We start from the raw sequence: 25,414 nt of genomic DNA, 5'->3' as shown, positions 1-25,414 counted from the left end.
TCTGGGGTTGTGCGCCCATCTCACTCAAGAGGCCGGGGGCCAGCGCTGTCCGGAGACACTTCCGGGTCACGTGGCCAGCGTGACATCGCTGCTCTGGCGAGCCAGAGCCGCACACGGAAACGCCGTTTACCTTCCCGCTGGTAAGCGGTCCCTATTTATCTACTTGCACCCGGAGGTGCTTTCGAACTGCTAGGTTGGCAGGCGCTGGGACCGAGCAGCGGGAGCGCACCCCGCCGCAGGGATTCGAACCGCCGACCTTTCGATCGGCAAGTCCTAGGCGCTGAGGCTTTAACCCACAGCGCCACCTGCGTCCCACCTGCGCCTCTGACTGAGCCTTAAATAGGAGCTGCTGGTCAACATTGGTTGGTAGCCCCAACTTCAGCAGGAGGAGCCTCTCAATTTAAAGGGGCCCAGCCTAAGTTAGCAGTCATTGACTATGGGCAGACTGTGGTTTCTCTATGGCAGGAATGGGCAAACCAGATGTTTTGGGACTACAACTCCCACCACCCCCAGCTAACAGGACCAGTGGTCAGGGATGATGGGAATTTTAGTCTCAAAAACATCTGGAGGGCCGAGTTTGCCTATGCCTGCTCTACGGTTTGTAAGCCTGAGTTCCCTTTGTCAAAGGAGGTGAATATGGCCTCTGAGCAAGGGAGGTCCTGGCACAAACAATGTCTTCTTGTGAAACTACTTCTGGTGTAGGTATGCACAACTGGGGATGGCCCTGTCAGGTTTTGGGGAATTGACAGTAAACAAAAGATCAAATGAAAGGAACGTCTTACCACTTAGAATCTTTAATAGTCACAGTGTGAGAACAAAGAACATGTTTACTAGAAATGGCGGTGCTCTCAATTAAGGGTCACTCCCCCCCCCGTCCCTATTAAACTATGTCTTGTAATCTGAGTTTGTAGTCTCTGTGCTTTCTGTTCTGACACTTTCTGAGCTCTCCATGTCCTTGGAGAAGGGGTGTGTGTGAATCTGTTACCCCCTCTCTCCCAGTGTTGTTTCTTCTTCTAGCTGTTCCCCATCCAGTATTTCCCAGCTTCTGCCTTCTGAACTATGTCCCTCTGCAAACCACTGTTCCAAATCTATACTGCCCTCCTGCTCCTGGGAAGAATCAGGGTCCAGATCAGGAGCAGGGGGAGAGGGTGGCTCCCACCATTTCTCCTCAGTGCAGCCCTCCTCAGCCCAGTCCCTGACAGGCCCTGAGGGCAATTCCTTCTTCTACTATGTGTCCTCAGCTTCATCTCCTGAGATCTATGGGCATGCATATGGGTAAAGGTAAAGGGACCCCTGACCATTAGCTTCAGTCGAGGCCGACTCTGGGGTCGCGGTGCTCATCTCGCTTTATTGGCCGAGGGAGCCGGCGTACAGCTTCCGGGTTGTGTGGCCGGCATGACTAAGCCGCTTCTGGCGAACCAGAGCAGCGCACAGAAACGCCATTTACCTTACTGCCAGAGCGGTACCTATTTATTCACTTGCACTTTGATGTGCTTTCGAACTGCTAGGTTGGCAGGAGCAGGGACCGAGCAATGGGAGCTCACCCCGTTACAGGGATTTGAACCACTGACCTTCTGATCGGCAAGTCCTAGGCTCTGTGGTTTGACCCACAGCGCCACCCGTGTCCCATATGCATATGGGTATACAACTTTAATAAATAACAACAACAAATAAGAATGACTAAAATATACACACGCATAGTTAAAAGCTGCAATGAAGAAATGCAAATATGCCATCCCATTGAAACGTTAAAATGTAAGCATGTGTGGCTGACATATACAATACAGTGGTACCTTGGGTTAAGTACTTAATTCATTCTGGAGGTTCCTACTTAACCTGAAACTGTTCTTAACCTGAAGAACCACTTTAGCTAATGGGGCCTCCTGCTGCTGCCGCGCCACCAGAGCATGATTTCTGTTCTCATCCTGAAGCAAACTTCTTAACCTGAAGCACTATTTCTGGGTTAGCAGAGTCTGTAACCTGAAGCGTATGTAACCTGAAGCGTATGTAACCTGAGGTACCACTGTAAAGGAATCCCATTGTAACAATGCAGTAGTTGAACTCAGGTGTGCAGGAGATGCTAAAGGAAGGCAAGGATTTTCCTGACCTATTGCTGCCCTCTTCCCACCATCTAAAGAGGCTCAGTTTAGCCAGGCACTGAATGTCTGGCCGCTGTGCTGGCGAAGTTAGCACCCTCGAGGCCACGAGGCTGCCCTTGTCAGAGAGTTCTCGTAAAGAGGGGACGCTCCGTCCTTAGCAGCCGCCAAGATCCAATCTGTTGCAAGGTCCGCTCTTGTCAGATCTCCTTGATTCTCGACAGCCTCGCGTCCTTCTCAGGACGCTGATGAGTCTTGACGTGCTCAACCTGCCAGAGATTTTTCTTCCCTGCTTCTGACATTTGAAAGACCTGGCTGCCTGCTTCACCTCCTCCTCCTCCTTGTGCCACTCTCAAGGACTGAGACATCCGTTTTGGAGCAGAAGGATTCTCCTTACTCAGAGGTGACCCTGGGTTTGGGGTTGAGAGAGAAGGAAGGGGGCACCCGTCCCCCAACTCTGCTGCTTGGGAGAACCATTGGGTTCCCATATTTATTTATTTTAGGAAACCACCCAAATTGTTTAGCTTTTCTTGCCCAGAGCTGAAAGGATGACAAGATACCCACCAGGGCAGACCGGCAGAAATTAAATTATTGGACTATGCAGAGATGGCAAGATTAACTGGGAAAGTCAAAAATCAGGAGGATCAAAAAAAAAAAAAAAAAAAAGAATGGGACAAATATATATGGGACTTAAAAGACCACTGTAAACACTTGAACTCTTGGGCATGGTTTAAATAACTCTTGCAATGATACATAGATTTTGGATACAATGCAGGGTGGTGAATTAGACCAGGGGTCAGCAAACTTTTTCAGCAGGGGGCCGGTCCACTGTCCCTCAGACCTTGTGGGGGGCTGGACTATATTTTGAAAAATATATACTGTATGAATGAATTCCTATGCCCCACAAATAACCCAGAGATGCATTTTAAATAAAAGGACACATTCTACTCGTGTAAAAACACGCTGATTCCTGGACTGTCCGTGGGCCGGATTGAGAAGGTGATTGGGCTGGATCCGGCCCCCAGGCCTTAGTTTGCCTACCCATGAATTAGACAGATGTGCAGTTAAAAAATCTACTTAAAGAACCCACAGAGGGGAGGAGGGAAGTCTGGAGTTTTGGAATAATTTTGTGCAATGTTCATTATTTGTTATAATATTACCTGTGTGAATGAATTTGTAAAAATCAAATGGAAACAATTTTTAAAAACCAAAAACAAAATTGTTCAGTTTTTTGGGGGGAAACTCCCTGAAATGTGAGGTTTCCCCTGACATTTTGATGCTTCGGCAAAATGCCCCCAACCTGATGCCATTTTTACACCTGAAAAACCAAGAGATGTCAGGAATTTTCCTGCCGTATGGCAAGCCTATACTTACGGAGGCAGAGATTCTTTGTGAAGAGGTGTAGGAAGTTTTCACATTCCTCCTGCCTGTTCCCGCTAGCGTTGCACGTACACCAGGGTGCAATGTTTGAAGTTGAGTTGTCAATGTAGTTTGGGGTGATGGGACTACCTGCCAGGAGGTGGAATGGGGAGTGGGAAATAGGGAGAGAGAGACAGAATATTTGTTGATGAGTGGAGGACAAAACCCAATCCTATGTCAAACTCTGGCAACAGGTCAGGAATAGCTGCTCCAGATAAAAATGCCCATATTCAAATTATGCATTGAAAGCACCATGATTTCACTTGGAACAGTCCAAAGAATTCTGGGAGCTGTAGTTTAAGGGCACTGAGAGTTGTCATTCCCCTTACACAGCTACAATTCCCAGAGTGGTTTTACAATCCATCCCTCTTCCCAGGGAGCTCTGGGAATTGTAGTTCTGGAAAGGGAACAGGGGGGTCTCCTAGCAACTCTCAGCACCCTCAACAGACTGCAGCTCCCAGAATTCTTTGAGGGAAACCATGAATGTTTAAAATGCCATCATGTTGCTGTCAATGACTGGGGTGTCTATGTGGCCAAAGGGATTTGGCAATTTTCTTAGAAGCACCAGATGCGTGGATAATCCAAGAGCTTTTGTTTAACTGAGGTTCATTTCAGTGGGTAAGACAGGATTTTCACAAGGCACAATCACAGAACAAAGACAGAAGCTCTTGGACTTGGGGTAATTAATTGGTAAATAATATGATCAAAATATGGGTCAAGCAAAAGTGTGGATGAACCCCTTGAAAGGTTGAGATGGGTATATTGTTGCAGTCAACAATAGAATAAAAAGAGCCAGTGTGGTGTAGTGGTTAAGAGCAGTAGACTTGTAATCTGGTGAACCTGGTTCGCTTCCCCGCTCCTCCACATAGTGATAAAGCGGGATATCAAATCCAAACTCTTCTTCTTCTTCAACAACTGTGGGTTTTAAGTAAAATGCTGCTGCTGCTGTCTTTTATTTTAAGCATTAAGAAGAATTTGGATTTGATATCCCGCCTTTCACTCCCTTTTAAGAAGTCTCAAAGCGGCTAACGTTCTCCTTTCCCTTCCTCCCCCACAACAAACACTCTGTGAGGTGAGTGGGGCTGAGAGACTTCAGAGAAGTGTGACTGGCCCAAGGTCACCCAGCAGCTGCATGTGGAGGAGCGGGGAAGCAAACCCGGTTCACCAGATTACGAGTCCACCGCTCTTAACCACTGCACCACACTGGCATTAAGCTACACATGATCTGATGCTTTGCAATGTTTCAAAGGACCCTGGGTTTCCGTTCACATTCTGTGCCAGTTAGGGCTGTAATCTTCAGCATGGAGGAATCGCCAATGGAGCAATGTTTGAATTAACACGGCAGCGATTTTTCTGGGCGGCTGAAAACAAGCAAAATTTAAGCAAATCCCTGTTATGTACCTATGATCCCAGTATAGGCCAGCAGACAGGCAGCGTAATTCTCCCTCTGGCACCCTGTCGCAGACTGCGCAGAGGATTGGCAGTTGAACTGGAACTCAGCGTAACGGGATCTGGGAGAGAGGCAAAAGGGGAGAAGTTATTTGCAATTTGACATGCTCATATCAAAAGCAAACCCTTGACAAGGCAGCCTTTCCCAGCCTGATGCCCTCCTGATGTTTTTCACTGCCATGCCTTTCAGCAAGGGCTATAAGATTCCTGCCTTGCAGGGGATTGGACGAGAGGATCCTTGGGATCCCTTCCAACAGTTCTATGATTCTTGGGATCCCTTCCAACAGTTCTATGATTCCCCACTTGTGATCCCCAGCTGCTCTGCGTTCAGAATCATGTCACCTCGGATACGTCCTGGTTCCTTATCCTGCTTCTCATTCTTCACTATGGACACAATTTTTTTTTTTTTAATGCATGCATTCAGAAGGTAACTGATCTATCTCTCTATCTCTCTATCTCTCTATTTCCTGTGAGCTCCAGTGACACTGCTAAGCACCAATCTCAAGGGAGAAAGATGCTGTGCAGCTTTTGCCCCAAACTCAAGCAGAGTTTCCACACGCACAAACACAAGGGTGTCGTACATTTCTGACACCATGTTGCAGCTCCAGCAAGGACAAGGCGTCCCATTGGCCTATACAGATAACTCAAGCCGGCTCAGGACCAAGGGCATCCCAATCAAAGGCTTCTCTCGCTCTCTTTGTGCAAAACAAAGGACTAAAGAACATTTTTATTTTTTACTTCCTCTGCGGATGCCTGGGACTAACAGTGAGCTGGACCTGATCGCCAGCACCATGGTTCTTAAGCACATCAAACTGGACGCTTGCTCTGCAGCATGGGGCTGGGTGCATGAAAAAGAAACCCCATGCTGCGACCTCTTTTCCATCACCTCTATAAGGGGAAAAGAGACGGGCTTTCTTTTTTAACCTCAGGCTCCAGAGTTCCACTTTCCTATATAAATATAAATTTATTAAATTTCTAAATTGCATTTCAAAATATTCATTTAAACAACCTTAAATCAATGACTTGCCCTCTTCTGTTTCCATGCTTCATTTTGCATACCATGAAACCACCTGAAAATGATTTACAGATGGTATTTAACTCCGAGTAGACTTACTAAAATGTATAAGTCCGAATCAGATAAGTACTGGAGATGTGAAGAGGTTGAGGGTACGTTTTATCATATGTGATGGAAGTGCAAAAGGGTAAAAGAATATTGGGAAATGATATAAAATGAATTGAAAAAAATGTTTAAAAGTATCTTTCCAAAAAAACCAGAGCGCTGTTTGTTGGGGATAATTCAGAGGGAAATTCCCAGGTGTCAAAAAAGACTATTTATGTATGCTACTACTGTTTCGTTAGCCCCAAAATGGAAAACAAGCAAGAAAGAAGAATGGCAACTTAAACTGATGGAATACGCGCAGCTTGCACATTTAACATATAGAATAACAGAATGAGAAGAATGCACGTTTACAGAAGACTGGAAAATGTTTACTGAATATATGAGTGAAAATTGTGTTCATTCAAAAATGCCAGAAGCATTGAGATAAATTCAACAGTGTGAATAAGATTTGATGGATGTAACAATGGAATACTGGATGGTTTAGCTCATGTAAAATATGCAGGGATGTACAGTATGCAAAGCGAACCACAGAAACAGAGTTCCACTTTGCAGTAGCAAGGGGCGTGAAATGCAACGTACCTGCAGACGTAGTTCACCCGGCAGGAGTCGAGGGGCGCCAAGCAGTTGGGTCTCTCCTTGGCCTCGTAGGAGCAGGTGGGCACGATGGTCTGCCTGCGCCTCTCCGCGCAGGCCGTGTCGTCGCAGGGGCAGAAGAGCAGCTCGTGCGTGTACTCGGGGGGCACGCGGTCAAAGAACTTCCGCAAGGCCTTGTGGCACTTGGAGCGGTTGCAGGTGTCCGCCCGGGCCGTGCGGCGGATGCAGGACGAGACGTACTCGGTCCGAAGGCGCTGGCAAACCTCGTCCACATTGCAGGCCTTGGCGGCATCCAAGCAGCGGTTCACCTGGGTGACCTCGTTCTCGGAGCCTGCGGGGCAGAGATACGCCAGTCCCAAATGCCCATCCTTGCATTGGGGTGGGCTGGATGAGCCTTTCAACACTAGGATACTATACTTCTATGGCTTAACTAATAATAATAATAATAATAATAATAATAATAATAATAATAATAATAAATTGATAAGGTAAAGGTAAAGGGACTCCTGACCATTAGGTCCAGTCGTGACCTCTCTCCCAGTGTTGTTTCTTCTTCTAGCTGTTCCCCATCCAGTATTTCCCAGCTTCTGCCTTCTGAACTATGTCCCTCTGCAAACCACTGTTCCAAATCTATACTGCCCTCCTGCTCCTGGGAAGATTCAGGGTCCAGATCAGGAGCAGGGGGAGAGGGTGGCTCCCACCATTTCTCCTCAGTGCAGCCCTCCTCAGCCCAGTCCCTGACAGGCCCTGAGGGCAATTCCTTCTTCTACTATGTGTCCTCAGCTTCATCTCCTGAGATCTATGGGCATGCATATGGGTAAAGGTAAAGGGACCCCTGACCATTAGCTTCAGTCGAGGCCGACTCTGGGGTCACGGTGCTCATCTCGCTTTATTGGCAGAGGGAGCCGGTGTACAGCTTCCGGGTTGTGTGGCCGGCATGACTAAGCCGCTTCTGGCGAACCAGAGCAGCGCACAGAAACGCCGTTTACCTTCCCGCCGGAGCGGTACCTATTTATTCACTTGCACTTTGATGTGCTTTCGAACTGCTGGGTTGGCAGGAGCAGGGACCGAGCAACGGGAGCTCACCCCGTCACAGGGATTTGAACCGCTGACCTTCTGATCGGCAAGTCCTAGGCTCTGTGGTTTAACCCACAGCGCCACCCGCGTCCCTGTAATAAATTGATATACCACCCTATAAGGGACGCAGGTAACACTGTGGGTTAAACCACAGAGCCTAGGGCTTGCCGATTAGAACGTTGGCGGTTCGAATCCCTGCGACGGGGTGAGCTCCCGTTGCTCGGTCCCTGCTCCTGCCAACCTAACAGTTCAAAAGCACATCAAAGTGCAGGTAGATAAATAGGTACCGCTCCGGTGGGAAGGTAAACGGCGTTTCTGTGCGCTGCTCTGGTTCGCCAGAAGCGGCTTAGTCATGCTGGCCACATGACCCAGAAGCTGTACGCCTGCTACCTCGGCCAGTAAAGCGAGATGAGCTCCGCAACTCCAGAGTTGTCAGCAACTGGACCTAATGGTCAGGGGTCCCTTTACCTTTAACTCCTGGAGTCTCTCACTGCTTAGAGGTTGCTGTGGCAAGATTCAAACTTGAGTATCCCAATTTTATGGTGTCATGGTTAGAGAGTCAGACTAGGACCCAGGACACCGGGGTTCATATATTTATATTTATATACTTTACACAAGTTTTTTTTTCTTTTAAGAGGGAAAAAAGGGAACTTACCAGGAATATACAATTCAATACTGAACTGTATATAATAGTGAGAGGCTTACACAAGCCTGCAACCAGCTATCTGCTGTGCGTTTAAAAGGGGAATGTGAAACTCTGTCAAGTAAAGGAACTTGCCAGCGCAAGTTAGGAAGGATATTAATAAACAAGGTATCTTCTCCTGCCTCCCTGAACATTCCCACAGAACTGGCCACTGGTGGAAAAACAAGGTGGCCTCTGGAGGAACTCTGAGAAAGAAGTAAGGAGCAGAAAACGTTTGATTCTCCTGCTTTATGTCAGCATGGGCAGAAATCAAGCAGTTCAGGAAAGTGAAAAGGCTTTGCTTGGAGTCTTGGAGAGAGACTTCCTGGGATCACAGGGGAGCTGAAGTCCATTTTCCCGCCTCTTCTAAGTGACTGCCTGGGGCTAGGGACAAGGGGAACATCCCTGCGAAGACATACCTGCAGTGATGGAAGCCAATCGGACATAGTCAAAGCCCCTCACAAAGGGTTCGTAAGGGGAACTCTCCATGACGTTCATGCCTAAGGAAGACAGAGATCGATGTCACAGGAGGAAAATACCACTGCAGAAAGAAACAATTTACAATCGCAAAAACAAGGCGGGTCTGGAAAATATACACCTCAAGTGTCAAAAGCCAGGGGAGAAAGAGGCGTGTCTTCGGCGTTCTCCAAAAGCTGTATGGTGAGGGCACCAGATGCATCTCTGTGGGGAGGGAGTTTCACAGTTTAGGAGCCACCACAGGGAAGACCGTGTCCCAGCCCACCCCACCTTGAACCTCTGAGGGTGGAGGAGCTACCAGGAGGGCCCCCTACCAATAGCAGCACCCAAGGTGGTCTGATGGGAAGGAGGTGGTCTTTTAGATATTTGGGTCCTGAGTTGTTTAGGGCTTTGTGGGGACCCAGGAATGAACAGTGCAGCTGTTTTAAAGCAGGTTATATGAGATGTCTATAGAACCCCAACCAGCAATCTGGCTGCTGCCTTTTGGACCAGTTGAAGTCATCTTCAAGGACAGCCCCCAAGTCATCTCTGTCCAAAAGGAGCCGTAACTGGTGAAAAAGGCGGCAGAAAAATGGGATGGTTATAGAAGATATGTTCAAAAATACAATAATAGTTTTGACTCCGTGCTAGCATTCGAGTGATAAAGGAACTAAAAGGAAGTGGACAACAATTAAGAATTTATTATGTTTTCAGAATGTACTGAAAAATTTATATAGAAAGGTTTATTGTTTTGTGTACATTCAATTGTAAGATAAAATACATGCAAAGGGACTTGACAGGAAGTCAAAGTTGAAGAAAAGATTTTGGAAGATAAAAGGGGGAAAATATTTACTTTCATTATTATCATTTTGTGTGTGGGTGTGTGGGTGTCTGCACATATGTGTGTTTTTGCATGCAACGTTTGGGAGGAAATAAGACGGTAAATAACAAATAACAAACTAAATATTGATGTATGTAATTTTTATTTCTTAATTGTATTTAGTGGTAGTATGGTTGTATTGTTTTTTGTAACATAAAATCATTCAATTAAAATTATTTTTAAAAAAGAAAAGAAAAAGGCAACTCCTTGTCATGGAGGCCACCTGAACCCCCCGAGACAGTGTTGAATCCAGGAGACTCCCTGCTCCTTCCATGGGAATGCAACCTCCCCGCCTCCCAGGCATGAAAACCTGGGACGCATAACACCTCTGCCTTTTGAGGAATAGGGCTCAGTTTGTTGGCGCACACCAAAAACATCACAGCCTCCATGCACTCAACCGCCTCTTCTGATTCAGATGGAGCAGAGCGACCGAGCTGGGAGTGAAATTCACATCACTCCAAATCTGATCACAGAAGAAGAAGAGTTTGGATTTGATATCCCACCTTTCACTCCCTTTAAGGAGTCTCAAAGCGGCTAACATTCTCCTTTCCCTTCTCCCCCTCCCCACAACAAACACTCTGTGAGGTGAGTGGGGCTGAGAGACTTCAAAGAAGTGTGACTGGCCCAAGGTCACCCAGCAGCTGCAGGTGGAGGAGCGGGGAATCGAACCCGGTTCACCAGATTACGAGACTACCGCTCTTAACCACTATACCACACTGGCTTCACATAAATGCTAAACGTCATTGGGGACAAGGTGGAACCCTGTGGACACTGCAGGACACCTCCCATGGTGATGAACAGTTGCCTCCCATGACTCCTTTCTGGAAATGGACCTGGAGGTAGGAGTGGAACCATCGAGGTTCATCGCCACCAACCCACTCCTTCCATGTGACATATCTGAAGGGCTGTCACATGGAAGAGGGAGCATGCTTGTTCTCTCCTGCTCTGGAGGGTAGAACTCGAACCATTAACTTCAAGAAAGGAGATTCTGACTAAATATCTGGAAAAACTTTCTGACAGTAAGAGCTGTTCAGCAGCGGAACAGACTCTCACAAGAGGTGGTGGGTTCTCCTTCCTTGGATATTTTTAAGCAGAGGGTGGATCAGCCATGGACGCTTTAGCTGAGATTCCTGTATTGCAGAGAGTTGGACTAGATGACTGTTGGGTCCCTTCCAACTCTCAGATTCTGCGATCTTCACTGAGATGCCCCAGAAGGAAACTGTGGTCAACAGTACTGAAAGAGAGATGGAGAGATTAAGGCGAATGAGAGGCAACTTTAATGTGAGTTCTGCAGCCTCCCAGATGCTTCCTTATATCATGGAACGTTGAAACCTTGACGATGTCTTTAGTTATTCAGTTATTTGACAGTCTCCCCATTGAACTTTCCTTTATAGAAGAAATGTGCAGGTTTGGGTGGAATTGATCAATGTAGGACATCACCTTGCCAACAAAGGTCCGTATAGTTAAAGCTATGGTTTTCCCAGTGGTGATGCATGGAAGTGAGAGCTGGACCATAAAGAAGGCTGATCGCCGAAGAATTGATGCTTTTGAATTATGGTGCTGGAGGAGACTCTTGAGAGTCCCATGGACTGCAAGAAGATCAAACCTCTCCATTCTTAAGGAAATCAGTCCTGAGTGCTCACTGGAAGGACAGATCCTGAAGCTGAGGATCCAATACTTTGGCCACCTCATAAGAAGACAAGACTCCCTGGAAAAGACCCTGATGTTGGGAAAGATGGAGGGCACAAGGAGAAGGGGACGACAGAGGACAAGATGGTTGGACAATGTTCTTGAAGCTACCAGCATTAGTTTGACCAATCTGCGGGAGGCAGTGGAAGACAGGAGTGCCTGGCATGCTCTGGTCCATGGAGTCACGAAGAGTTGGACACGACTAAACAACAAAACACTAAACTGAAAACTATGGAGAGACCTGGTCTGAATAGAGATATTGGATTCTTGTCTCATTGCATGTTGTTGTTTAGTCATTTAGTCGTGTCTGACTCTTCGTGACTCCATGGACCAGAGCACGCCAGGCACTCCTGTCTTCCACTGCCTCCCACATATTGCTAAATGTTGTTGCATATGCTAAAGCTATTTTTGGTCATCTGCATACTATCCCTTGCTTTTTTCTGTAGTCGTTAACAGTTGTCAACAGGTTTACCATACCCATTGAGTCAATCACCCATCTCCTAGTAGACACGACTAAACGACTAAACAACAACAACAACAGTCTTACTACAAATTAATGCAACTCTTAACGCTAGAACTTGTTGACCTCCAATGAACCTGAATCCTGGAAGATTCAGGGCAGGTAAAAGAAAGTCCTTTAGAGTGGGACGGAGTGAAGGAATACATGAAAAACATATGGTTCCGGAATTATTAATAGAGAATGGGTAAAACATGCAGGGGTAAGCAAGAAAATAATAATAGAATCAATTGAATAATTATTAAATTATAACAACACAACAAGATGGAAGAAGTAAAATAGTGAGATCACACATGGGTGAAGGGAAGTAGGGGGTATATGGGAACCTATAATATAATTTATAATCTAATTTGTTAATTGCATTGTATTTACATATAACAAAGGGAAGCCTAGAACAATTAGATATATTTTAATTTAGGTAATATATGTAATAGGCTTATGTTAGAAAATGAATATGGATTTTGAATTTGATGTTTGTAATTTTTTTTTGTTTTGAAATGAAAATTGAAAAACAGGAAAAAAGACAAAGTCCTTCTTCACGCAGCACAGAGTTAAACTGTGGAACTCCCTTCCACAGTAGGCAGTGATGGCCACTCAAGTGCAGGTGGGTTCCCACGAGGCAAGACACAGCGATAACAGCAAGAACTTTATTGAACTAACAGAACTAGACAACAGGGGCAAAGCAACTGCTTATATACATTTCTGAAGGCCTGGGCCACTCCCACTCCGAACACGATTGGCTGTCTAAACTTCCAAGCTGCGAATCATAACTCAGAGTTTTAAGGGCCAATGGCAGGGACCCAAATCCTGAAATGTTCTGTGATTGGATATCATGTATCGAATCAGGACATAGGGGCTGAGAATCCTTAGTCCAGACTGAAGCTCAGGCAAACAGAGACCCCTGAATACATAACGGCCACCAGCATTCAGGCGATCCTTAAGGCATCCAACTGATGTTAGACGAACGGAGCTTTCTGGACAGTCTTCAAAGGCAGCCCCACATAACCTACATTGCAGTAGTCTAACCTGAAGGTCATCTGAACATGGGCCCAGGCTACCTCCACCCAGTAGGGGTTACAGCCTGCGCACCAGGCTTGCCAGGGAAATGAGGTCTGAGAGGCTTCTCAGTGGGGAATCTGCATGTGTCTTTTTTTTTTTAAAAAAAAACCTTATTGTTGGATTGATTTCACAGCTTTCTCTTTGATAATTTTCCATGAGAGTGCTTCTTCAGCCTTCTATTTTATCTCTCCCCTCTCACAAAACCAGGGGCAGAGCTATTTTGAACAATAAGCAATTTACCATCCTCTGTTTTCCGAAGCAGTAAAAATTGTGCAGTTCCTTAAAAAATATATAAAAAAAACTGGGGGAAAGGAGGAGAGAGAGGGGGAAATCTATAATTGCTCAAATAAATGCATATTGCTGGAGTACGCTACCGCCATAGCGAGGAGAAAAGATATGTGGAAAGCAGGGAGAAACTCAGCATGGTTGTAAATCAACATGCTTTTAATGGTTATATCAACAAATCACTATGCACATTTCCTTGGGGGTGGGAGCCGGGTGGTTGGGAAACTGAGGCACCCATGGGGGGAAACGGATTAAAATCAATGATTGCAAATGAAGGTTTTCTGCTTGGTGATCTAAATAATGACGGCTGGGGTTGGTTTCAATCAATTCTCCTTGCCCAGCAGCTGATCGTTGATGTACTTCCTTGGTACTCCCATTCGCCTCTTGCCACTGGGATAGCCTCAGCGCTGCTCAGTTTCCTCCGAAACTCAGTTCCCTCCCACCATTTCTCCACGGAGCTCAAAATGGTGCAGGTAGTTCTGTCCCCTCTCCTTTCTATCCACAGGGAGGTTGGGCTAAGAGTGAGTGACTGGCCCAACGCCGCCCAGCAATCTTCGTGGCTGAGTGGGGATTTGAACCCTGGTTTCCCAGCCCCTAGTCCAGCACTCTAACCATTAGGTAACACTGTCCCTCTTGTAGTCCAGGGACAGGGAGCATATGGTTCACTGGGTGTTGTGGGACTTCCGGCACTCATCATTCCCAGGCCAGAAGAGCTAATGGTCAGGGATGGTGGCAATTGTAGTGCAAGGGGTGGGGAACCTCTGTCCCAGACACCAAATGTAGGCCCCCCCAGGTCTCTCATTGACTGGCCCTTGGATACCTGCAGAAGCCACACCCCTTCCATAGGCCACACCCCTCTTTGGCCCTGCCCCAAACCCTCACCTAATGATTTTGCGTGTTCTTGAGCTTGCTTCTTCCAAGCAATCGGAGACTGCGCCTGTGTGCGCCTCCTCTGCTCTTTTCATGCATCTTCTGGTCCTGGGTGACCAGTGGGGAGAGGAGCTTGTTGCAGCAGGAGGGGGAGACACCTGTGACTCTTCACCAGCCAGATTCAGCTCTGCCTCTTGGCCTCCCCTGCCCCCCGTTTCAGCTTGCTTGGATGAAGAGGGTGGTACATGGAACCCTCTGGACAAACATAGCCTACGGTACAAAGGTACGAAATGTAACCTGCAATCCACTCTTACCTCTGGCCCTGTGCATTGTGGGCATGCAGCCCCTAAAAGGTTGCCCAGGAGGGAATGTGGCTCCCGATCCGAAGATGGCTCCCTTCCTTTACCCTCAGATCCGCACCATATATTTAAAGTACATCCGTCACACATGTCAGAAGCGAGCCGGTAGTAAATCACACTGTTCAGAGCTGGAGTTAACTCTTTATTAGCAAGAACACAGTCTTTGCAGACTTGGCTGAATGTCAGGCCTAATGGGCACAGCAGGTCATCCCCAGCAGGTCTTGCCCTATGGATCAGTTGCTGAGACGGAAAGTTGCTGCCTCCCCACAACCATCTAAGTTTGCTCCTCTCCAGGGTTTCCCCCAAGCAACCAGAGACTGTGCTTTCCTGCAGCCAACCAACCTCTCCCCTGCCCTTTTCATGCCTCTTCTGGTTCTGGGAAACCAGTGTGGGGAGCCTGTCACACCAGGAGGGGGACTCTGCACCAGTCAGACTCATCTCTGCCTCTTTCCTCTCTCCTCTCCTGCTTCAGCCCCTGCCTCTGATTTTGGACTGCTTTCTGCCACAGACTCTCCCAGCTCACCAAGCCCTGTTACCCTTTCAGCTTCTGACACCTCCTCTTCTCAGTCTTCTCCCTCTGACCATTCATCATTGTCCCACCACCATCCTTGGCGCTGAGCCTTTCCCCTTGGTGGTTCCCCAGCTGGTTTCTCCCACCATTCCTCTGTGTCCAACCAGTCCATGACCGCACATTTCATAGAACTGTAGATTTGGAAGGGACCTGCAAAGGTCCTCTAGACTAACCCCTTGCGAAGCATGTGGTTTCCCCAAAAGAATCCTGGGAACCGTAGCTCTGTGAGGAGGCGGGAAGCTACAGTTCCCAGGATACATTGGTGGAAGGATAAGTCGTGCTTTAAATGTGCGTTGAATGTGCTTTCAACGTCTAGTATGGATCTGTCCTTCACTGCTTTGCTGACCTTGCTGTGGGTTCGCTCGCTCGGCTGGTCGCTCAACTCGCAGCCTTAAAGTCTCTCCACCCTGACTTCACCCCCTTCCATCTCCTTCCGTTTACTTCATTGGACGGCACATGTGTTCACATCCATTTGCGCCTTTGCAATCCACGCACACACACCACAACATCTTCTCCTTGTGGGCTGCCCTTTGTAGTGGAGCTCTGCGATAATGACACACAAGCCTGGCAGATAACTCCCCGCAGAAGACATCAAGCTAATTATATTCAATCAGTCGCTCCCCCTTTCATCTGCTCCAAGGACCGTAAAATGTGCCAGTGTAGCCACTCATCTCACTGGGTGTTATGGAGGTAAATAGTTTTTTCAGCAAATTTTTAATATATGAAAAACAAAATAGCCTGGTGTGTGCATTTTGACATTTATATGGTCTGCAGAGGCAGTTTACATAAGCCGCGGCGATTCTGAGAGCCAGGAGGGGTCTACTCTGCAGGGAGGGAACCAAAAAATCCCCGCAGATTTGCATGCATTTGTCCTCCTATAATTATTTACCTCTGTTGCTAGGTGTTGGGGAGGGCCACTCACTGAAAATGATTGGCGGCAGGCTGGGGCCAGACTATCTGTCTTTTCTTTACACCCGTAATTCTCGGATTGAATTATCTGCTGTAAGATTCAGCAATGGCTTCTGGATTCGAGGGCTTCCCAAAAGTGGCTGTCAGACTTTTGGTGAAGTCTATCTGCAGCTGTTAGGGACATGGGTGGCGCTGTGGGTTAAACCACAGAGCCTAGGACTTGCAGATCAGAAGGTCGGTGGTTCAAATCCCTGCGACGGGGTGAGGTCCCGTTGCTTTGTCCCTGCTCCTGCCAACCTAGCAGTTCGAAAGCACGTCAAAGTGCAAGTAGATAAATAGGTACCGCTCCGGCGGGAAGGTAAATGGCGTTTCCGTGTGCTGCTCTGGTTCTCTAGAAGCGGCTTAGTCATGCTGGCCACATCACCCGGAAGATGTACGCTGGCTCCCTCGGCCAGTAAAGTGAGATGAGCGCTGCAACCCCAGAGTCAGTCACGACTGGACCTAATGATCAGGGGTCCCTTTACCTTTTACCTTTATCTGCAGCTGATAGCAACAAGATGCGCACAGACAGTTCACCTTTCGGAACAGGGATAGGAAACCCTTTCCCTACGCCTGCAGGATGCATCCCCTCCTGGACAAAGTCCCTGGAAACCATGTGCCAGGGGCGTCTGGAGACAGAAACAAAAATGGGCACAGTACTGGCAATTCCCCACTTGCATGCAAACGCACATGCACACAGCTCTGGGAACCTGTAAGTGAAGCCCAGGAGTGGGAGGCAGCCTGGAGAGTCCTTGCGACTCATGAGGAGACCCTCCCCAGAGCCCAAGAGGATGTATGGGGAAGGTCTCCTCGTGAGCTGAAGGCGCAGTGGGGCTTTGTTGAGGCTGCCCAGTTGATACACGGGGAAGTGACTGCTGAGCTACCTCACACACCAGCTGTTAGGCGGGGAGGCTGAGCAGCCTCAACAAAGATCCCCTGTCCCTCTGGCTTGTGAGGGCCCAGGCTATCTGAAAGGCTGTATTCCCTCATATGAACCTGCTTGGGTTTTGAGATCTTCAGGGGAAGCCCTTCTTTTGGTCCCACCACCCCCACAGGCATGGTCGGTGGGGACTCAGGAGAGGACCTTCTTGGTGGTGACTTCCAGACAAGTTTGGCTCTTTCTCATTAGAGAAGCCAGACTGGCTCCCTCCTTGTTGCCCTTCCAGCTGAAGACCTTCTTGTTCCAGCAGGCTTCTGGGAACTGACTGCTTTTAATGGAAGGGCTGGTAATTATTTGTATGTTTTAAACATATACATGCACACGAGTAAAGGTAAAGGTACCCCTGACCGTTAGATCTAGTCGCGGACGACTCTGGGGTTGTGGTGCTCATCTCGCTTTACTGGCTGAGGGAGCTGGTGTACAGCTTCCGGGTCATGTGGCCAGCATGACTAAGCCGCTTCTGGCGAACTAGAGCAGTGCACAGAAACGCCGTTTACCTTCCCACCAGAGTGGTACCTATTTATCTACTTGCACTTCAATGTGCTTTCGAACTACTAGGTTGGCAGGAGCAGGGACCGAGCAACGGGAGCTCACCCCATCACGGGGATTTGAACTGCCGACCTTCTGATTGGCAAGTCCTAGGCTCTGTGGTTTAGACCACAGCGCCACTCGCATCCCCTAATCTCTCTCTATCTATCTATCTATCTATCTATCTATCTATCTATCTATCTCTATCTCTATATATCTATATCTATATACAGTTTTCAATTGATTAATGATTACTTTTAAAATTACTGTTTTGTCTATGTTTTTAGTGATTCTTGTTTTTATCTGTAAGCCACCTTGAATTCCATCAGAGAAAAAGGTGGGTATAAATAAATTAAAAATAGTACTAGTAATAGGGTTGCCATATTTCAAACAGTGAAAATATGGACACAGAAGTTTGCAAAACCACACACACAAACACACACACACACACACACACACAAATACACAGACAGAGGCAGCCAGTTTTTGAGCTATTTTTTTTTTTTGGGGGGGGGAATTTCCAAAATATACACTTCTGACGAAGGTTGCCTTACACCCGGATTTTCCCGGACATTTCAGCCATTTTCATCTGGGCCCTGCTTCCAAATGCCACATTCTGGCTATGTGCGGGAGATTCAGGGTGTATGGCAACCCTTAAGAGTCACAACAACAACAACAACAACAGTAGGGATGGAGGCATAATTAGAGAAAAGCAGCAGTTTTAAACAACAGCAGACATTTGAGCAAAGCAGGCATGGGAAGACCCTGAGGGGGTTGTTGTTTTAAAAATGTAAACCAACCCTTTTTTAAGCAAGGTGAAATAGCACCGCAACATAACATTTCATAGGAAACTGCAGGATGGACGTGGCTTGTGCCAAATGTTGTGTAGCCACCACTTCCCAAAAGAGCTTTGGGATCATGCTGGATACAGAAGGAGTGGGAGGGTGCTCACAGCCTCAGTCCAGAGGGGAAGACGCCTCCCCCCAATATGCATGGATGAGGACAATTGCCTATGTAACGACGAGGGCCACTTTTTGTCCTCAGACAATTTCACTGGCGCTTGCAAATGTGCAGGTTCCCGAAATGCAATCTTTGCTTTTATTCAGCGTTGAGTAAATAATACGCTCCACAAATTCCCAGGACAAGGGCTTTGATAATTGATTGTGTAAATGGCTTCTTGGAAGCCTTTACGGCCTCTGGAGGGTTCGCGCTTCTGAAAGACGAGGCTTTGCAAACAAGCCGGCATTGTCTCGGCTCCCTTCCTCTGATACTCATCCATCAATCCTACGTTTGGGGGACAAGGCGGAGGGCAATTTCTAAGAGAAACAACTCCTGGAGACCCAGTTCTCATGCCGGAGAAAGATTGGGAGGAATCGCAGGAGGCCAAAGCGGAGCCGGCTGCAGAATTGTTTTTAATAAGAGAAGCCGTCAAAAGGGGGATGCGCTAGGATGCCAGAAGAAAGGGCATCTTGGCGGATATTATTTTTTGTTGCCATCAGGTTGCGGGTCCACGTTGGGGGCAGGAATCTGGCATCAGTCTCTCGGAACTGCTCTCGGCTTCATTCGACCACCATGAATCACGTTTGCTGTGCTGCGCTGCTGTTTTCCCAGTCCAGGGAGACCAGATTGGCTGCAGCGTCCTGCTGTGTGTCTGCCCACCGATTGCCTTTCAAGCTTCAAGGCGTTGCGATGGGGTCGTGTTGGTGCCGTTACAGCGAACACGATGGGGGCAAGGAGCTCAGTGGTTGGTCAAGCACTCTGTACACAAAGTCACCTCCTGCATCTGGGAAAAGCTCTCCGCCTGAAACCTTGGAGAGCTGCTGCCAGCCAGAGTAGGCAATGCTAGAGAAGATGAACTGCTGGTCTGACTGTATAAGGCTGCTTCCTATGTATTCCTAACTCATTATGACAGCCCCCATAGGCAAGGTCTCTGCAGCCACAGCATGTGCTGTGATTCTCTAGCAGTTTGACTGACCCCTCAGAGGTGCACTCCATTGTCTCTTGAGACAGACGGATGTCAACAAATAGCCAAGGAGAGTCCCCAAATGCAGGCAGCTGTGTGTGTGTTTTTTTTGCTGTGTGTATGTATGGAAGTAATATGCCTCTTGCCTTTGTCCATGGAGTTTTCTTGGCAGGGATACTGGAGTGGCTTGCCGGTTCCTGCTCCAGGTGGATCACGTTTGGTCAAAACTCTCCACTATGACCTGTCCATCTTGGGTGGCCCTGCACGGCATAGCTCACAGCTTCTCTGAGTTATTCAAGCCCCTTCGCCACGGCAAGGCAGTGATCCATGAAGGAAATAATTTTTGAATTCTGGTGCTGGAGGAGACTCTTGAGAGTCCCATGGACTGCAAGAAGATCAAACCTCTCCATTCTGAAGGAAATCAGCCCTGAGTGCTCACTGGAAGGACAGATCCTGAAGCTGAAGCTCCAATACTTTGGCCACCTCATGAGAAGAGAAGACTCCCTGGAAAAGACCCTGATATTGGGAAAGATGGAGGGCACAAGGAGAAGGGGACGACAGAGGATGAGATGGTTGGACAGTGTCATAGAAGCTACCAGCATGAGTTTGACCAAACTGTGGGAGGCAGTGGAAGACAGGAGTGCCTGGCGTGCTCTGATCCATGGGGTCACGAAGAGTCAGCCACGTCAGCCATGACTAAACAACAACATGTATGGAAGTAATAGTCCCGGGTCGGAGGAAGTGGGGTGTGGTGGGGGCAGTCTGCCCCCGGTGTCACCACAGGGGGGGTGTGTGACAAAATGCTGGGTGGCACTCACTGCGGGGCCTGCAGCGCGCCAGAGCCACACATCTCTCCTGGGAGTGACGTGGTGGCTTGGGCGCCCACAGGTTCTGTGCTGCCCCAAATGGTCCTCCCGCCGCCTCCCTCTCAGCTGTAGGGCGGCTGAGTGGGAAGAGGCAGGCAGACTCCTTGGAGGCCCCATGGAGCCGCCCGATTGGCTTGCTCCGCTGCTGAATAGTACCCTCTAGTCTGCCCTGGCCAGACCCCACCTGGAGTCCTGTGTTCAGTTATGGGCACCACGATTTAAGGATGATATTGACAAGTTGGAACATGCGCAGAAGAGGGAGTCTGGAAGCCAAGCCTTATGAGGAACGGTTGAGGGAAATGGGGCTGCTTAGTCTGGAGAAGAGAAGACAGAGAGGTGATAGCCATCTTCAAATATCTGAAGGGCTTTCACATGGAAGATGAAGCAAGCTTGTTTTCTCCTGCTCCATAGCTTAGGACACAAAGCAATGCATTCAAGTTACAAGGAAGCAGATTCCGACTAAATGTCTGGATGACCTTTCTGACTGTAAGGGCTGTTCGACAGTGGAACGGACTCCCTTGAAACACGGTGAACTCTCCTTCGTTGGAGGGTTTTAAGCAGATGTTGGAGGGCCATTTGTCAGGGATTCTTCAGTGCAGATTCCATTGCAGAGAGTTGGACTAGATGAACCTTGGGATTCCTTCCAATGCCACAATTCTAGGATTCTATGAACCAAGAGACGTTGGGAAGGCTGACCTCTAAGCACCTGAGACTGGCATGCTCACTGATGTTGTTTTTGAGGGCAGTTTTTCCTTTTACATCATGGGGCTTTTAGAAACTGCTGGCACCTGAGTGAGCTGCAGGATTCAGTCCACCAGAGAACTGATTTCTAGACGGGCAGCCACAAAACCCATCAGCCCCCACAAAAGCGCAACAATGTCAACACAACCTGCCACCCTCCATCTATGAGAGTCCCACTAACATTTTCTCTCTCTTTTGCTGATTTTCAAACGCAATTTCTTTTCTCATTAATTGATGGAGAATAGTTAGAGGGGAAAACGCACCACAGAGCACATTTTTGATGCAGTACCTGCTCAGAGTCTGGCAATCCAACTCTTTTCACATGTTGGGCGATGTTTGGGTGCCAAAGACGGGTCTTTCTACCACCTAAGCAATCTTCCTCTCTCTCTCTCTCTCTCTCTCTCCGCCTCCCTCACATCGTAATTCATCCCCACTTTTTTCTTTCGCGGCCTCCCTACCTTTTTTTCCAGCCCCCAGTGGTGTTTTATTAATCCATCTATTTCCCAGCCTACGCTTGGGTGCCCTTGTTTTACTCCCGGTTTAATTTCCACGGAGCATAAAACACTCAGAGCCTTGACAAGGCAAGAGTTATGACTCCCAGAGTTAACGCTTTTATGAGGTCCCTTTAAAAACTCAATACTTGCCAAAAATTAGTGACTTGGAGGAATAAAAAACAGTCCAAGGCTGTAATGCTCCAATTATCACACTTAAGAGCCCATTATAACAATTTTTGTACATGGGTGCGCCCTCGCTGGTCACACCAGGAGCGGAAATCATAACATTGGGAAGGTAGAGTCAATCTTCTGCGAGTCCTGCTAGATGGACGAGGAAACTGAATATGTGGGTAGAAACAGAATATTTGGGTGCTCTGATTCTGTGCCCTCGTATTCCTGATCAGAAAACCAAGCCTTGCCGAGATCCATGCACGGTGCTTTGCAAGCCCCAACTATCAGCTGATAGTCCGTGCAGGCACAAACTGGTCACCTGACCATGTCAGGCAATTGACAGATGGATGATCCCACCCACCAGTCAAACTTGGGCCATGGGAGATTGCGAATTTATGTGTCCCCACAACCCAGGGTTGTATGACCCACTCTGAGAAACCTTGCTAGTTCTGTTGACATTGTGTCTGCTCATCTCAACGTTCCTGGGGTGTTTCTGTTGACCAGGAATGTCCAAATTCACTGTGAAGTTTCACTTTAGGTATACAGGTCAGTGGCATTCTCAATCCTGGGGTCTTGAGCATTGCATAATCCCCGGGGAGTTTCTTCACCAGTTCTTGTGTCCCTAGTAGGACACCCCCTGTTGAGAAACTAGTGTCCCCCACAAACAGCCTGTAATGTCAGTTTTTTTTTTGGGGGGGCATGCTAGATATTGACAAACTGATGCCTCTTGCATAGAGAAAGTATATACTCTCCTTTCTCCTTCTGTGATGGAAATCCTATTTGGGGACTTCCCTGGCTTTTTTCTGGCCCATGTAGGACCAGTCTGGATAGTTGGCCTTGGTGAAAATTTGACGTTTTCATCCCCAAAATGTTTTTGATTTGAGTTCCTACTGAAATGAGGCTGCATTTTAATGTTGTATTTTAATCTTGTTTTTAAGTTGTATTTTAATCAATTGTTTTTATACCTGGTGTTAGCTGCCCTGAGCCCGGTCTTGGCTGGGGAGGGCGGGGTATAAATAAAATTTATTTTTATTATTAATGAGAAGTTCTCCTCCCTCTTTCCAGCTATTAGAAGTGCTCACCTATGAGCCAAAGTTAAGACACATCCTAAAGAAACGCAGAAGTCCTTCCAATCAGATCTCGATGACTTGATCATTTGCCAAGGAAGTCCACCGGATCCACTAAGTGAACTGGAATCATGGCCATCAGATAAAACAGAGGAAGGGGAACAGAAACAAACTGATATGCAGTCACCTCTGGAAATGGTGTGTCAATCCATCTCATGGAGGAGAGGGCTATTGATGGCTACTAGTCTAAGGTTACTAGATTTGTTTCCATGAATCTGGGGACACTTTCCAACTTCAGTAGGAATGATAGGATTTTGTATGGGGACTGATTTGTACATCTGGGGACTGTCCCCAGGAAATGGGGACATCTGGTAACCTTATACTAGCCACAATGTCTCTGTTTTGCCTCCACAGTCAGAAGCAGCGATGCCAGTGTGGTGTAGTGGTTAAGAGCGGTGGACTCCTAATCTGGTGAACCGGGTTTGCTTCCCCACTCCTCCACATGCAGCTGCTGGGTGACCTTTGGCTAGTCACATTTCTCTGAAGTCTCTCAGCCCCACTCACCTCACAGAGTGTTTGTTGTGGGGGAGGAAAGGAAAGGAGAATGTTAGCTGCTTTGAGACTCCTTCGGGTAGTGATAAAGCGGGATATCAAATCCAAACAACAACAACAACAACAACAACAACAACAATTCTTCTTCTTCTTCTTCTTCTTCTTCTTCTTCTTCTTCTTCTTCTTCTTCTTCTTCTTCTGAGTTTCAGCTGCTGGAAGCCCACAGGAGCAGAGAGGACTCTTGTGCTCGGATCCTTTCCCCAAAGGCATCCAGCCGGCCACTTTGAGAACAGTTCCTCCGTTCCCAAATGCAGGTGGGTGGACTCTGAGTCTCCGCCGTTCATCTGACGGCTCCTGAGCACCGCCGGTGCCCTCGGGTTTGCCCAGTCAGAAACTGTAGGAGGTTTCGCCTACCCGCCTGCCTCCTTCCTCCTCTTGCCCTCCCCATTTCCTGCCTCCTCCTCCGGTTTTGAAAGGCCCACACTGAGCTCGAAAAGGGCTTTGAAGTGTTGTCATGCCAACCAGCCACCACAAGATGTGTGGCCCAGAACTACTGGCGAAGGTCACTGAGAACAACATCAGACAATATCTGAAAAGCCAGGAGGGATGCGTTCCGTTTGGAGACTTGCAACAATGGTTTCTCCGCCACATCCCCTTTCAACAGAAAAACTCTGCTGTGGTCTAAGGGGGTGTCAGATTGATGAATGATGGGGGCCACCGTCCTCTACGGAATCCTTCGGTTTGTCTGCATATTTGTGGTGTGCTCTGCTGACGTTTCCCATTTGCCCCAAAGTTGCGCGGGGAGAAAGTCTTTAGGAGAATAAAAGACTGATTATTTCAACACACAGGCTTTCATCTCCGTCACAGCTATGACAGCGAGCACCGCACAGCCAGTGTGTTGATTTATTTAAAATCCTTGGCTCTGCTAATGTTTTTTTCCTTCTTCACCAAGGTACATAATAAACCAAAGATGGCAGGAGGGTTAGGCATACAGCAGTGGGCTTCAATAGACTCTTCTTGTCCAGCAAGGAAACCAAAATGGAAAAGGAAATGCTATTTTGCATGATGGGAAAGGATACTTGCCACAGACGTGCTTCTGCACGCTTTTGCAAAATTGTGCATGAACATTCTGTCGAAAACCAGGACATTGTAATCGTAGAATTGTAAAGTTCAAGAGTCCAACCTGCTGAAATCCTATCAGGGGAGATGGGAGCCCAGTTTTGAGGAGGGCTTTCTGGAAAACTCCAGACTGCGAAGGACCACAGAGCCTTGCATGGAAATGTTTCCAGTTTCAATCCTTGTCATCTTCAGAAAGGGGTGGGACAGTATTGTCGACTGCATATGCTCATTTATATGCATAGATACAAATTTGCCCTGAGGTATAGTTCAGGCAATAAATGGGGTTCCTAAGCTGCTACCTCCTAACACACCTCTGCACCCAGCCAGCCCTGGACACAGCCATAGAATCATAGGATTTTGGAGCTGGAAGGGACTTGTGAAGTCATCTATTCCACCCTCTGCTCAATGTATCTTCTAAATGTACCCTTTGTGGCTTAGGGCCCTCGTATCTACGGGACCGCCTCTCCTGGTCTGCCCCACAGAGGACCTTCAGGTCCATGAATAACCATAGTTTAGAGGTCCCGGGCCCTAAGGAAGTCAGACTATCCTCCACGAGGGCCAGGGCCTTTTCAGTGATGGCTCCGACCTGGTGGAATGCTCTGTCCCAGGAGACTAGGGCCCTTCAGGATTTAACCTCCTTCCGTCGGACCTGTAAGACAGAGCTATTCTGCCTGGCCTTTAATTTGAATTCAGCCTGATCTTTTATTTCCCTTCTCTTCCCTCCCCCTCCCCTTTTATGAATTTCGGTTCTGTTCGCATTGCAATGAGAAGCTACCAGATCCGTACTTTCTAAAACAATATGGAAAACCAAAATGCCCTGTTCTTTGAAATCCTCACTTCTCTGAATTTTGCAATGCAGTTCTCCGCCGCCACATAATATGTGCAGAAAGGCATATCTTAGG

At 47.8% G+C, this 25,414-nt stretch overlaps 1 protein-coding gene across 2 annotated transcripts in view; it reads right to left on the bottom strand.

Annotated features, from left to right (window-relative positions):
* The window catches only part of GFRA4 (GDNF family receptor alpha 4), a 147,069-nt gene that overhangs the window by 16,593 nt on the left and 105,062 nt on the right, over nt 1-25,414 (bottom strand). For both annotated transcript variants that reach the window (XM_079991001.1, XM_079991000.1), the window contains exons 3-6: nt 8,857-8,937; nt 6,664-7,009; nt 4,917-5,026; nt 3,471-3,605 (exon numbers count right to left, since the gene is read on the bottom strand). In XM_079991001.1, the coding sequence (XP_079847127.1) occupies nt 3,471-3,605; nt 4,917-5,026; nt 6,664-7,009; nt 8,857-8,937 (672 nt within the window). The remainder of the gene's footprint in view (nt 1-3,470; nt 3,606-4,916; nt 5,027-6,663; nt 7,010-8,856; nt 8,938-25,414) is intronic.

The sequence above is a fragment of the Podarcis cretensis genome (assembly GCF_951804945.1).
Source record: "Podarcis cretensis genome assembly, chromosome: 9".
Classification (NCBI taxonomy): Eukaryota; Metazoa; Chordata; class Lepidosauria; order Squamata; family Lacertidae; genus Podarcis; species Podarcis cretensis.
The sequence above is the reverse complement of the archived record's forward strand: the minus strand, read 5'-3'. Positions and strand labels throughout refer to the sequence as shown.